The following is a 14,032-nucleotide window of genomic DNA, read 5'->3' as shown; positions in this document are numbered from 1 at the left end:
AGTATTTCTTGAAGGAAGATTAAACACATTATGATAGAATTGTTTCATATGCATCTTTTCCTCTGCGTTCAGTACACGACAGTAGAGTTGAATCAGAACGAATAATTACAACAAAAGATATCAATATCGCCCCCGTCTAGACGGTCCGAAACGAGCTCCGCGGTTATAACCACCGCCACCGCCTCCTCCACGGCCCCAGTCATCACTGTGGCCGTGTCCCCCACCACTGTTGAGATCACGGTCCCGACCAAACTCATCCTTCTCGCTGTTTTCATAAGAGTCGTGAGCCATGGACGAGTACCCGTTCTGTCTCGGCCGGGAATCTGCTGGTGGACCACCTCCAAAGCCTGGTATAAAATCTTCCTCCGCATGATCTGGGTAACCACCGCCTCTCCTAGGACCAATGTCTGAGGGACCACCACCAGCGCCGCCATCTTCCTCTTTGCCCCACCAAGCAGCGTTGCCGCCACCGCCTCCAGCTCCGAAGCCGGGCACCATCGCGTCCTCCTCCTCTTCTTGCCCTTGCATGTCGACAATCTCCGGTGGTTTCTCTCCACCACCAGAGAATACAGAAGTCGCGTCTCCCGGGCGTTCTCGACTCCAGAAGCGCGTTGTGTGGTCGTTGGAGGCACTGGCGAGTAAGTGACCAAATGGGTGGAATGCGACTGACCACACATTCGAGTCATGTGCCTGTGACAGCGTTGCTCGGGGCGCGGACACAGCTTGTGTAAAGGAGTTGTCGTCAGGAGTGGAAAGGTCCCAGTGGAGGATCGCTCCTTCTGATCCACCGGAAACCAGCAAAGGATGCACTGGGTGCCAAGTCACCGCTATATTTCAATAGTCAAATGAGAAGTGAAGTGGGGATAGCGAGAACAGTAAAGACATACAACAAACTTCTTTCTTGTGACCTTTGAGAACCCTAAACTCTTTCATTGCTCTGATATCAAAAACTCGAACGGTCTGGTCTCGAGAGGCACTAGCGACCATGTTGCCGTTCGGTGACCAGGAAAGAGCTTGTATAGTATTTTTGTGTTGGTGTCTGCGACGAAATATGAGCATGGAAAATTAGAAATGTATAAGTCTACGTACAAGGTCGACAGTACAGTTCCCGTACGAGGGTCCCAAAATTTAATTTGGTTATCTTTACTACCAGACACTAAAAGACCTTTCGTTGGATGCCATTCCACGCATTTCACATCCCATCCGTGTCCTTCAAGGAGATTAGTGTGTTGAATACTGCTATAGATAACAATAACATACCGCTCAACACGCTCTCAACCCGTCGCTCTGCAAAGGACCAAATCCGGATACTTGAATCATCACTTGCTGTTGCAAACCGTCTGTCATCTGGACTGAAGCTTAGCCCGCGGATAGCTTCGCGCGAAGAGGAGCCTTGCCAAGCCGTTAAGTTGTTCATATTAGGTTCAAAGTATTTTATGATTCCTGTTTTATCTGCTGAGGCAAGGTAGGCGCCAGAATGGGTGAATGTCATAGCACAGATGGCAGAGTCGTGTGCTTGAAGGATGGTTTCGAAATTAAAGGTAAGACCGTTCCATAGCGTGAATTCTCCGCTTGTTGATCCAGTCAGAACACGTCGAGCTTCTGGTGTCCACTGTACAGTCAAATCATAAACGTGAATGTTATCCAAGAAAAAGAGATGACAGTACCGTGACGACGTTCACCGGACAGCGAATTTTATTCGTGGATGTGTGCACGAACTTGGTACATAATGAAGTAGATGGGTTTTCGGGGTATGCTTTAGGAGGAAGGAGCTAAAGAGAAAATTAGTGAAGCAACAATGTGGGTGTAATTTACGCGAAAACCCTCACGTCGATGATGAAAGGAGGAGCAGGCCGCAGGTTAGGTACATAGTTAGGATTGGGTCGAAGTTTCCGAAGCTAGGATGCTATTAGTGATACTAAACAAGACTATTCACTATGCTTACCAGAGCCCATCTACCCATGCCACCGTTGTAATCCACCGTCCGCCGAGGTCGTGTCTTCTTAATGATTTTGCCATCAATCATTTGTCGCGCGTTTGCTAACTCTTGCTCCAACAACTTTCCTTCATCCTGAGGCGGAGGTTGGGGTTCCGAAAGGTATCTTCGTGGTTTCCAGTCAAGGTGTGGTGTAGATATCGACTTTGGAATTGCATATCCCGGCAGCAATATAGGAAGAGTAGTCGTAGACATTGAGCTCAGAAAAGGTATGCCTTTCTAACGGCTCATAGGGCGATTTTAGTCTTTCGAACAGCTGGTTTGCTATTTGGGTGCTTGGGCTTGCGTAGTGGTTCTGCACCAAACTGGATGATAGCCGCGAGCTCAGAAGGTGAACCAAAAGTGAACGATATTGTACCTCGCGAAGAGCTCGTTGTTTGGTTCAGGCCATTCCAAACAAACAAAGGGCGGGCAGGAACAACTATACCGCGGGAAAGCTGATGACTCAGCGCTCAGTGCCTTGAGATCGTGCGCTTGGGGCAAGCATTCTTGCTAAAGTCTACCAGATTCCGACCCATTGCGTCTTCCTTAACTCGCTCGGTGTATTGGTCGTCCATTGTAGCCGTATGGAAACTAAACTTCGACCATAACCCTCCTTCTTGCATTTGTTACCCACGGCAGTCCTGAATAGCCTTTGACAGCGATAGTGAGCATTCTAGGTGATTCAACAAGCACCGAAACCACTGCTCACTTTTTGAATTTTTAGTACCTACATTTCGAATTCGACACTTTATATTGATCCCACGATACACAGACTAACAGCTCAAAGCTACTCTTCAGCACTCGAATACCATAATGGTCCGGTCTTCGCAGGCGACGACATTCTCTTCTTCACCATATTTCGCCGATCGCGGGATTCATGGGACCGCTCAACCGATTACGGAGCGTATCAATGTAAGCAAGCTTTTGTAGTTTCAAAGGTATCGGGCAGCTTACAATTGCTAAAAGCCTCATTCTCGTCCAATCGTGTCATATTATTTTCCAAAGGGGGTTGGAGCGCAACACTATGGTGTACGCTTTGAAGAATGATTTACGGTGGCATGGACTCACCAGTTTTCCGTCGTCAGGAAAGGCATCCAATGAAACCCCATCGCCTTACTTTGACGAATGCCCTTGTCATGGGATACGGCTTGGACAAGCAAATCCATAACATTTACGACCCGAGACCCGCAACTCAGGAAGAATTGGAAAACTATCACGATCATGACTATATTGATTTTCTTTCAAGGTCAATACTTTTAAACGTCGCTTTTTCCTTTTTAGATTCTGATGATAAATGGGTTTAACAGGGTCACCCCACAAAATCAATCACAAATGAGGCAAATGATTGATAACTTCAATTGTGTCGAAGATTGCCCTATTTTTGCTGATATGTACGATTTTTGTCGCATGTACGCAGGAGGTTCTCTTGCAGGGGCACGTAAACTATGCGCAGGCACTACTGACATAGCTATCAATTGGTCTGGGGGACTCCACCACGCGAAACGAGGCGAAGCTAGTGGTTTTTGTTATGTGAACGATATTGTCCTCTCCATACTGGAGCTTTTGAGGTTCGGTTTATATTATCTTCAAAGCTCGTATTCGTACTGAACATTTTCAGATATCACCCCCGAGTTTTATATATCGATATTGACATCCATCACGGCGACGGCGTGGAACTCGCGTTTTACCAGTCCAATCGCGTTATGACTGTCTCATTTCACAAATACACAGGCGACTTCTTCCCCGGGACAGGAAAGCTCGACGACAACGGGAGCGGCCCCGGAAAACATTTTGCTCTCAACGTTCCCTTGCAAGACGGCATCGACGATGAGATGTATCTCACAATTTTTAAGACCGTCATCGGGGACACCGTCACCGCCTTCCGTCCGTCCGCGATTGTTTTGCAGTGTGGTGCCGATTCGCTTGGCTGTGATCGGCTTGGCGCGTTCAATCTCTCCATCGCGGCGCATGGTGAGTGCGTCAATTTTGTACGCAAGTTTAACGTCCCGTTGCTGGTCGTTGGTGGTGGAGGCTACACTATCAAGAATGTCAGTCGCTGCTGGACGTATGAAACCTCTGTTCTGGTAGGGGCGGAAATACCTGACGAACTCCCGAGGACTGTGTATGATTCATTCTTCGCCGACTCCCATTGGAAACTTCATCCACCCTTGACGGGGAAAGTCGACAATCAAAATTCGCCTGCCTCGCTCCAACGTATCACCATTAGCATTCGAAATAAGCTTCGATACCTTCAAGGTGCACCTAGCGTAGCTATGCAAGAGATCCCTCCTGATCTCCAAGGCCTGCTCGCGGATGAGAACAAGACAGCTGAAGAGAAGGATGAAGAGAAGGGCACAGGCCAGGCAGGAGAACGACGCCTCGGAAGATCAACAAACCGTGCTGAATATTACGAAGGCGATAACGACAATGACAACGATTCCCCGGCGCCAAGCACCAGAGCGCGTGGTGGCAGTACTGGGCGGAGGGCGAGGGGCGGCCGACGGGGGCGAGGACGTGGTCGTGGAAGAGGAGCTGCATCAGCTTCAGCTTCAGTTTCCGCACCTCCTACTCCTGCTACGCCATCACGTGCAACTGGCGACGCGAATGACGATGACGATGACGCCGTACCGGAACCCAGCCCTGCACCTGTTAAGAGAGGAAGAGGGAGAGGTCGTGGCAGAGGTAGGGGTCGTGGTCGAGCAGCGGCTGCTGACAAGGAAAGGGATAAAGACAAAGAAAAAGAAAAAGACCCCGGCACCCCCACCACGGAGACGACTTCGACTCCGGCCATGGATGTCGACGTGGACGGTTAGATCTGTTTCTTACTTATATTTTTTGGGTACCAGTTTCATAGTTCATGTGTACGAGTACAAGTCAAGGATTGCGCATTTTATTTTAATGCTGTAAGTCGGTAAGGAGGTATGTTGTTATGTTCCCATTCTCATTTCACTTTTCTAACGATAATATATTCTCTAGGTCCAGGATTCGTCAAGTGGTCTGAAGACCATCATACCACGATCCATTCAAGGCTCAACGATGCTTTCAACTTCCAGGGGACTTGAGTTGCTTCATCAATGCTCTCCACTCCATATTGAGAACATCCTTCCAAGCCGTCTTTGCGATCACCAGGCGTATTGCCTATACCTTTCTTGAGTTCTCGAATGTTCTCTGCTCTTTGTTTACGCTACGCCCTTGAGTCACCATTGTCAGTTTCAGGTTCTGCGATTGCTCAGCCTTACACTTTGAGATTGAAAAGGACGCCTTTTTTTAAGTTCTGTCATATGGTTTCTGTCCGATGCAAAATTCTTTGATGCCATGCACAACGCTCTTGATGGATTTCAACTACTTCTGCGGGATGCTTTCAGGGATGGTGTTCCGTAGAAGCGTTTCTTCTGCACACGACAGTGAATGCTACTCTCACGACTGTCGGCATCTAACGACTTTTATCAAGTTCAAAGGAAGTCTAAGGAGAATCTTTTTTTTGCTGGCTACAATTCTGGAAGTGTCTTTGTTCTGAGGCAGCGAAAGGATTGTCTGCACATTGGTGGAGCTTTCCCAATTCCCATTATTCTCCTGTAGTTTGCGCAATCAACGAGGAAGATCCCGGAGAAAATTTTTGGATCTCTGTCGTTTGTGTGAGTCAGAACTTGTGCTCCAGGACTCGGTACTTGATATTAATATCCTATCTATAGTGTTATCGATGCTTTCTTGTTCCCGTTTCCAACCTTTACACACCTACTTCCTTTTTGGCCGAATCCATGGTCAGCCCTTCTGACACCCCTGTCCGGGCCGTTTCTCTGAGTCAACCGTTGGTAAAAAGGAAGTTCGGTATGTTTGCAAACATAGTCCGCGTCATGTCAAGATTTCCCCTGGATTTCGATTCCATATGGTCATACCTGGATCTGTCGGAACCTGTCTTTGGAGTGTTCATAACGTATAGGAAATGGAAACCGAGAGTCGACATTCGTCTCACTGATGGTCTCTGGATTATCAGGTGTTAATTTTGCTTCAAGGGAACCGCCCTTCCGGTAAGTATCACCTCTCTTTTAACTCCGTTCATGCGAGGCATAGCCATTGATTGCTCGACGAACACATAATGGCCTAACCCTAAGGCCTAATGATTCAAACAATTGTCACATAATATTCTACTGTACAAGTCTGCTGCTTCTCATTCATGTTTCAGCAGCTTTTCACGCCACAGCAAAGCACGCGGAAGTCATTGCAAGATGTGCAGATAATCAGAGAAGAGACTGTGGCCAGATCAACAAAATCAATTGTGTATTTGTACAGGTAAAGAACAATACGAGGCGGATATAGTAGAGACTGATAAACGCAATCATTTCAGAAAAAAGAATACAAGACATGGAAGAGAATTACCTCTGGTCACTATATCTCCTCTAAAAATTCTTCCGGGACAGAAAGAACAATCTCCTCATTGTCGAGTAGCACTGTGTGGCTGTAACCATAAATTGGCTAGTCAAATAGCATCTTCAGATAGGCATGAGACAACAAACTCGATAAGGAGACCCACCGGTTCATCAAAACCCCCGAGCACTGTTTTCGCTGACTCGGTGATAGTGCCCGTAGTCCCTCTGTCTATGACTTTGGGCCAACCGACTGAAGGTTTTGTCCTGAATGTTCGGACGAACCTAACTGAAGCGCCTATACTTATCTATGTTGCCATCGGAGAGAACATCATCAATAAATAGGGCATAAGAAAATTAACGTGAAAATGTACCCTAGGAGCAACTGTTGTCATCCGGAATCAATTTCGTTGATAATGGTGATGTTGGAAGTAAAGGACAACTAGGGATTTGATATCGTATAGGATTTTTATATCTGTCAGGGTGATATTAACACTCCGCCCTAAATGAGTCTATAGGGTTTGCATACATACTTCGACATTTTAACTGAAAAAATCCGACATTGCTTGAGATTTCAATGGAGACTATCATTTCAGATCTATATTGAATCGAGTCAAATTTCTGTGTACTGTAAAATAATATTCACTCATTCAACATCCATGAGCTGAGTCAGATAAATGGATGATGATTCTTGAATTTTGACTAGTTTCTACTATTAGACTCCGAGATGCGTAAACGCCCATGGTAGATTGCCATGGCTAGTAACATTCTACTCTGATGCCCTAATCATATACAAGCCTGCAGTTATTAAGCCACGAGATAAAATTTAAGTGCAGATAGTACGTTACATTTTATAACCTTGAAGCTTGAAGGTAAATCCGGGGAGAAACGCAGCACCCCCCATCTTTTCATGGCATCATCGAGTTCGAATCGATTAACTTGGAAGGTAACCACTTACGGTTGACGCCCTTGCACTAACTTACTAATTAAACGGTGCCACCGACGAGGCCCCGGGAGGCTCCCCTAGGCAGTGTTGTGCGGGTACGTCCAGTAGGTACCCAGTCCCGGGCCGGTTTCGCGGATTTGAGGGCCAAAATCTGCAAAATTTGGGACAAGCCCTTAGGGGAGCTTCCCGGGGCCTCAGCGATGTCGACGAATGTTTGAACAGTTGTCGTGACCGTGTGAAATGTTCAGAGCATATGGCTAGTAATAGTTAATAATCATCAACCAACACGGTCAACCTTGAACTTCAAATCTTCTGTGGCACTCTTGCTCTATTCCCAGTCAACGTATACTGCATTTCATTTTATTCCCTAGAGGACTATGTCTGCTATCATTGCTACCATTGCTGCAATTATGTCTACCTTGGTATTTGTGACCTTCAGAAGGACTCCAATTAGAGTCATCAAACTCGACTCGCATTGGGAAAGCCTGCTTTGGACCTGGCGCCTCAGAAGGTCGAAATTACATTTTGCAGAGAAGCTTGAAGATTGGTACTACAAAACCAACGACTCGGATTCTATGCTGGGTGAGATACTCACTATAAAAGAGTTCTGGCTGTTTCTGCGCCCTTTCTTCGCTTCGCGGGGCTACACTCTCTATCAAAAACATCCAAAACCAGACTGGGTGGGTAGTATAGTCGCTGCTCCCTGGCCGTCTCAAGCAAAGGATGCGTCATATCCTTATGCCCGTCACATTCGAAGCAATGATCCGGACCCAAAGTGGACCTGCTCGCCTCGTGTTTGGGCTGCTCGTGATGCACTTGGAAGAGAGGTTGTTATCAAGTGAGCACCTACCAAACAAACATATTCATGATATAATCGATTCTATTTCAGGGTTATATCTGAAACAGACAAGCCAACACAAGAGCTGAGGGTGTTCCAGCGCCTTAACAGTGAAAGACTTCGAGCGGATCCAGCGAACAACACCATCTACGCGCTAGAATATATCACGTTCGACAAGTTCGTCTTTGTGGTAATGCCTAGGTACGTGATATGATTAGTTCATGTATTTAATCGGTTCGAACATGGCCTTTTAGATGGGATTCTTCCTTGTTCCCTGAGTTTGAAACCGTCTCTCAGCTAATGTCATTTGCGCTGATATGGCTTCAGGTAGGCGCAGCCATATTGTCGGCTATTGTGGTTGTATCTTACTATGAGTGATACCAGACATTTGACTTTCTACACCGGAACAAAATTGCGCATCTTGATTTTGTTATGCAAAATACTGGTATGAACGTGATTCTTCAACATAGGGAATTGTTTCGTAGAACAGGATTGCGAGATCCAAAAGAAGTGAGGTATGCCCTCCTGGACTTTGGTTTCTCCGTAGCTTTCCCCGAGGATACAGTCATAGAGGACGTACGCATGATACGCTATAATTCGTGGGTTATACACTATATACCCGACAACTGGGTCATCTACCCATATAATCCCTTCAAGGCGGATTTAGCGATGCTAGCAAGCTCTCTTCAGTTATATGTTAGGGTGAGTTTACTTGCATTGCTCTATGTGCCATCATTTTCTCTGATTTTTCGTTGTCCATAGCATCTTGAACACCTTATTCCTGAACTCGGGCCGTTCTTTGATTCGGTGGTTGACCTGAATGACCCTAATCAGCTGACAGCTAGTCAGGCCTTCGCCCGATTCAAAGAAATATGTGATGGCCTCAGTCCCGAAATTGCTGGATCATCATTTGATACTTGGACTTGGAGACCAGGTAAGTTCTTGAGGATATATTGAATGCACTTTCAAGCTAATCTGGAAATCCTACTAGGTGGCATCATCAAAAAGAAGCAACGACAACCCATTACAGTGACTGAGCAGGACTGAGCCCTTCTGAAGTTTCTCTTAATAGTCAGACGACATATCCCATCTAAGCCCCATTCCCAAGTTGTTGCGTAACGAGGCAGATCACAATATACTTATGTCAGGGCTAGTGCCTATACCATCCAAAACTACATTCGTGGGGAAACCGTAATATTATTAACCATAGGCATCAGGAATGAAGTGATCAACAGCTTAACAGAGAGAGCAGGGGTGGTCGAACACCGTCCTCCGCCAAGGAAAGAGATAATGACAAAAAAAGACCTCGGCACCCCCACCATGGAGACAACTTCGACTCCGGATGTGGATGTCAATGTGGGCAGTTAGATCTGTTTCTTACTTATTTTCCCAATCACAGGTCTAGCGAGTCTCAGTCTATCTGAGCAATTGAAATTTAGTGTATGTGATCGTGTGAAATGTTCATAAGAGTACAACTAATTGTAAGTAGAAGTAATCGAGTCTTCTTTCTGAGTCGAGGTATTATATGCCATTCTATTCCCTCGACAAACCTCGCTATGTACGGCTTAGCGCATTAGATGAAATTAAAATCATGCTTTGTTCAGTAAGCTCCTTGCTCTACCGGCGTACTGTTGATTGCCCTGTAGATAACATTATCTGAATTAGTATCTCAAGAAGCTAGTACCATAATGGCGGTAAAGCAATAATGAATATGTTTTGGTAGCAAGTTACGGATGTGAGTCGCTACCTAACAGGGCCTAATAAACCTCAAATCAGCAAAATAGGTCATATAGGTGTACAAAGGATGTAATGAGAATCAAGGCGAGGCTATGGATGTGCAAACTACCTTTTGTTAGAGCGAATGCGAAGCTTGATATGCACGGACACATACATGTATAAATCTCTTGACACTGTATTACAAAGAACTTCAAATTTCTGTCAGATAACGTTCGGGGACAGACGGTACAGTCGCTCCCGATCCGTCCACCTTGATCGTATATGTATAACTTTGAATGGTCTAACCCAATAACAACGTCAGATGGATTACAACCAGTCAAATTTATGAGATGGAAGCATACAGGCCCATCGAATCCACCCGCCGTAGTTAACGTTGCTCCTATGACTTCTCCCGTAGATCCCCCCCACACTGACTGAGATCGAATAGGGGTGTACAACGTCTCGACAAACTTGACCTTAGCGCCGATTGTGAATGTTTACTAAGTTGGCATGGGGGAGGAAATTTGAATACAAGATATGTAGGATAGGAAGCGGACTCTATACCTCGGGTGTTTGGGCCATTGCAGAGCTCAGAGAATAGAAAATGCGCTCGTGAAGAATTCAAGATTTGTGGGTAAATTGAAGGTGATAATAAAAGTTCGAGAGAGCTTAGGAACTTGAAATCACCCAGGCTTTTATATCTTGTTCAACGAAGTTCCCACACCAATATACTCACGACACTCTCATAATGGTTTGAAGACATCCACTGCATCGGACTCTGGTTGAACTCTGACACTCTGTAGTAAGTTATCCACCAATCGGAACCATCATGCAGTGATCGTGGGATACTTTCATGAGAGTTCGATATCAACCGTGTTGCGAGTTTCCTCATTTCCGTCATCAACCATGTCTACTATTGCCATCACAGGTATTGTCGCCATTTCTTCCGCGTTCATATTTTTTACCACCAAGCGAACTCGAATAAGAGTTATCAAGCTCGACTCTCGTTGGGAAAGTCTGGTTTGGACATGGCGTCTCATGAGATCGAATTTGAAATTTCCGGAGACACTTAAAGACTGGCATTACAAAACTTACGATTCCGATTCAATGACGCTGGAATTATACTCCATTAAATACTTCTGGCTGTTTTTGGACCCTTTCTTTTCCTCCCGAGGGTATCGGTTCTATCGAGAGCATCCAGACCCGGATCGGTGGAATGAAATAGTCCCTGCTCCCTGGCCCCCTCAGGCAAAGAACGCGTCTTACCCTTATGCTCGTCACGTCCGAAGCAACGAGCCAGTCCCAAGATCTATACTGTACCCGCGTATTTGGTTTGCTCGTGATCTTCAAGGAAGAGAAGTAGTGATTAAGTGAGTACCTGTAACTGAACCTATTCACGCTCTAATTGGTCGGGAAACATTTTTTCTAGAGTCATATCGGAAGTAGACAAACCGACGCAAGAGCTGAAGGTGTTTCAACGCCTTAACGATAAAAAACTGCGAGATAATCCGGCAAACCACACCATCTACGCTCTAGAATACATAAAATTCGATAAGTTCATCTTTGTGGTGATGCCCAGGTAGGTCCTTGACTTTATTTTGGAAACTGTTCCGTGACACCGTGGTTTATCAGGTGGGATTGTGCATGTGTAGCCGAATTCGAGTCCGTCTCCCAACTCATGTCCTTCGCACTAATATGGTTAGAGGTCAGTTCAGTAACATTACCAACCGCTGGGGTCGTGTCTTAACATAAATTAAAATAGACATTTGCTTTCCTACACAGCAACAAAATTGTGCATCTTGACTTTATGGCCCAGAATACTGCCATGAATGTGATTCTTCAACCTTTGGAATATTTTCGTAGAACGGGTTTGCGAGATCCGAACGAAGTTCGATATGCCCTTATCGATTTTGGTATTTCCATAGCTTTCCCCGAGGACACGGTCATAGAAGATTTGCGCATGATACGCTATAATTCATGGTTTATACGCAACATACCGGATGATTCGGTTATCTATCCGTACAATCCCTTCAAAGCAGATGTAGCTCTACTAGCGAGCGTCCTTCAAACATATGTCAGAGTGAGATTGACTTCACTGTTTGTCAATGTCTTTGTTCTAACTGCTCACGGTTCATTTCTGTAGCACCTCGAAAGCCTAGTCCCTGAACTAGGGCCATTTTTTGATTCGGTGGTTAATATGAATGACCCTAATCAGTTGACAGCGAGTCAGGCATTTGCTAGATTCAAAGAAATATGTGACGGCCTCAGTCCTGAAATTGCTGGGTCATCTTTTGATAGCTGGATATGGCGCCGAGGTAGGTCATTGAGTACCTACCAAATTCATTCACAAGCTAAGCTTGCATACCTTAGGTGGCATAATCAAGAAAAAAAATGGAAAACCCATTACAGTGGATGTTGATGAACCTAGTATGGATTGATGGGACAAGGTACTACCTCGTCATGTACGGCTTAGCACATTACATTGTTAAAATAATGCTTTGTTTAGTAAACTCTTTACTCTGCCGGCATACTGTTGATTGCCTTGTCTATAACATTATCTAAATTAGTATCTCAAGAAGCTACACAGTAAATCTAAAGACGGATCTGCAGCGGCTCGTTGGTGACGGGCACTGGCACTGGCGAGGATTTCATTCAGATTATATTCCGAGAAGTGACTCAAATCAGGGCAGAACATCAGACATATACATCTGTCATGTCATCTACTGATCACTGATAATCAGGCTTTGAAATGATGCCGCACAAAAATCCACGGTTGCCCAGTGCCCATTGTTCGCGGGCCATTGTCCTCTTCGTCTTCTTCCCAATGATTCTATTTTCCCCTTTTGGTCAAATGTATCCATCCGCCCTCCTGACACCCTAGTGCCGGAGTGCCGGAGTTCCTGTGACAGGTGTATAACTGCCCAAAGGGGATAATGGTTTCTATTGTAGACTCCGGCGCCTCATGCCCCCTCACTGGAGATTGATGTCAGGGTACGACACGCAAACCATAGTATATACTGGACACCATTTAAATAAAACCTTTACACTGGCACCCGTGTTTTTAGCAAGAAGTGGTAAGAAGTAATCCCAAAAAGAACACCAGGAACAGTTCTCGTTCAGCTTTCCTAAAGTAATTGAATATACTAGTTCTTGGGCACTTAGCAAAATGTTTCGTGCTAATAGAAATAAAAAAGCAATACTCATCCTTCGACGTCGGGTCATGCTCTGACTCATGAGACTATTGTTATGGTGCCCCTTGTGCTAATGGTATGTGTGAATGTTTGGAAGGATCAGTACGGTACGGAGTTTCCGACCAATCAGAATCATGGAGCACGGATTCCATTTTGAGATCCTTCTAAATCCTGTTTACTAGCCTCCGGCCAATATACTACATTACTGTCATGTTCTCAGGCTCGTGCCAAGTCGGTCACTGGTATTTGACAATATTGATTTTATTTCTCCTACATCCTACATTTATTTTAATCCCCGCCCCGACCGTGCCTGTGATTGTGACCCCAAACCGGAATACTCATTGGAAAAGCCTTGTTTGGAGTTTCCCAAAACACTCGAAAATTAGTGGGTGTTGTCCAACCCTTTTCCCCTCTACACCGATATACGATCCCAAAAGCATCCATACGGAAAGCATCATGAAACTGTACTCGTCCCAGCTCACCCTCCGCAGGCAAAGAATGCGACGTACCCTTACTATACTCGTTTTGTTCCAAGAAGCGAACAGGATCCCAAAGATTCTCGTTGCCTCCATTGACAGGTGTGTGGTCCGCTCATGACGCACCTATAGTACTGTAACCAGTACACCTGGATTTCAAAGAGCAGAATTACGGGATACAAAGGAGGTTCGCTATCCACCCTTCGACTTTGGCGTCTCAGTAGCTTTCTCCGAGGACCCTACTAGTAACATCGACGAACCTCGCATAACGTGTTACAACTCTGGTTTCTGACCTGCATTCCAGGCACCGACATAGTCAACTATATCAGTATAATCCGTTCAAAGTTTCGGATATGCATTGGCTTTTCTGAGCGCCAATCTACAACTAAACGTTGAGTACGCCTCTTACGTTACAAACGTTATATGAAACGTCAACCTGATCTAATCCGAGATATAGCACCTCGAAGGTTGAATTCCTGAACTTGGTCCATTCTTCGACTTGTGGTCGACATGAATGATCACA

General features: G+C 45.5%; 4 protein-coding genes across 4 annotated transcripts; 3 read left to right on the top strand and 1 right to left on the bottom strand.

The window, feature by feature from the left end:
• Positions 1-120: 120 nt before the first annotated feature.
• JR316_0003092 (Polyadenylation factor subunit 2) lies at positions 121-2,191 on the bottom strand (the record flags this gene model as incomplete). Its single annotated transcript, XM_047888873.1, has 7 exons — positions 121-827; positions 888-1,039; positions 1,090-1,210; positions 1,261-1,612; positions 1,668-1,772; positions 1,830-1,898; positions 1,946-2,191. 7 exons carry the CDS (start codon positions 2,189-2,191, stop codon positions 121-123), a joined length of 1,752 nt encoding a protein of 583 aa, XP_047751247.1.
• Positions 2,192-3,681: 1,490 nt separating this feature from the next.
• Positions 3,682-5,040, top strand: JR316_0003091 (Histone deacetylase phd1; the record flags this gene model as incomplete). The annotated part of the gene is made up of 2 exons (XM_047888872.1): positions 3,682-4,786; positions 4,955-5,040. 2 exons carry the CDS (start codon positions 3,682-3,684, stop codon positions 5,038-5,040), a joined length of 1,191 nt encoding a protein of 396 aa, XP_047751246.1.
• Positions 5,041-7,665: 2,625 nt separating this feature from the next.
• On the top strand, positions 7,666-9,173 carry JR316_0003090 (uncharacterized protein; the record flags this gene model as incomplete). Its single annotated transcript, XM_047888871.1, has 6 exons — positions 7,666-8,126; positions 8,178-8,327; positions 8,381-8,453; positions 8,511-8,828; positions 8,889-9,060; positions 9,118-9,173. The coding sequence occupies 6 exons, from the start codon at positions 7,666-7,668 to the stop codon at positions 9,171-9,173; spliced, it is 1,230 nt and encodes a 409-aa protein (XP_047751245.1).
• A 1,575-nt stretch (positions 9,174-10,748) lies between these two features.
• Positions 10,749-12,280, top strand: JR316_0003089 (uncharacterized protein; the record flags this gene model as incomplete). The annotated part of the gene is made up of 6 exons (XM_047888870.1): positions 10,749-11,212; positions 11,272-11,421; positions 11,475-11,547; positions 11,605-11,922; positions 11,986-12,157; positions 12,213-12,280. 6 exons carry the CDS (start codon positions 10,749-10,751, stop codon positions 12,278-12,280), a joined length of 1,245 nt encoding a protein of 414 aa, XP_047751244.1.
• Between the last annotated feature and the right edge of the window lie 1,752 nt (positions 12,281-14,032).

Source organism: Psilocybe cubensis, chromosome 3 (genome assembly GCF_017499595.1).
Source record: "Psilocybe cubensis strain MGC-MH-2018 chromosome 3, whole genome shotgun sequence".
In the NCBI taxonomy this organism is placed as follows: Eukaryota; Fungi; Basidiomycota; class Agaricomycetes; order Agaricales; family Agrocybaceae; genus Psilocybe; species Psilocybe cubensis.
The sequence above is the reverse complement of the archived record's forward strand: the minus strand, read 5'-3'. Positions and strand labels throughout refer to the sequence as shown.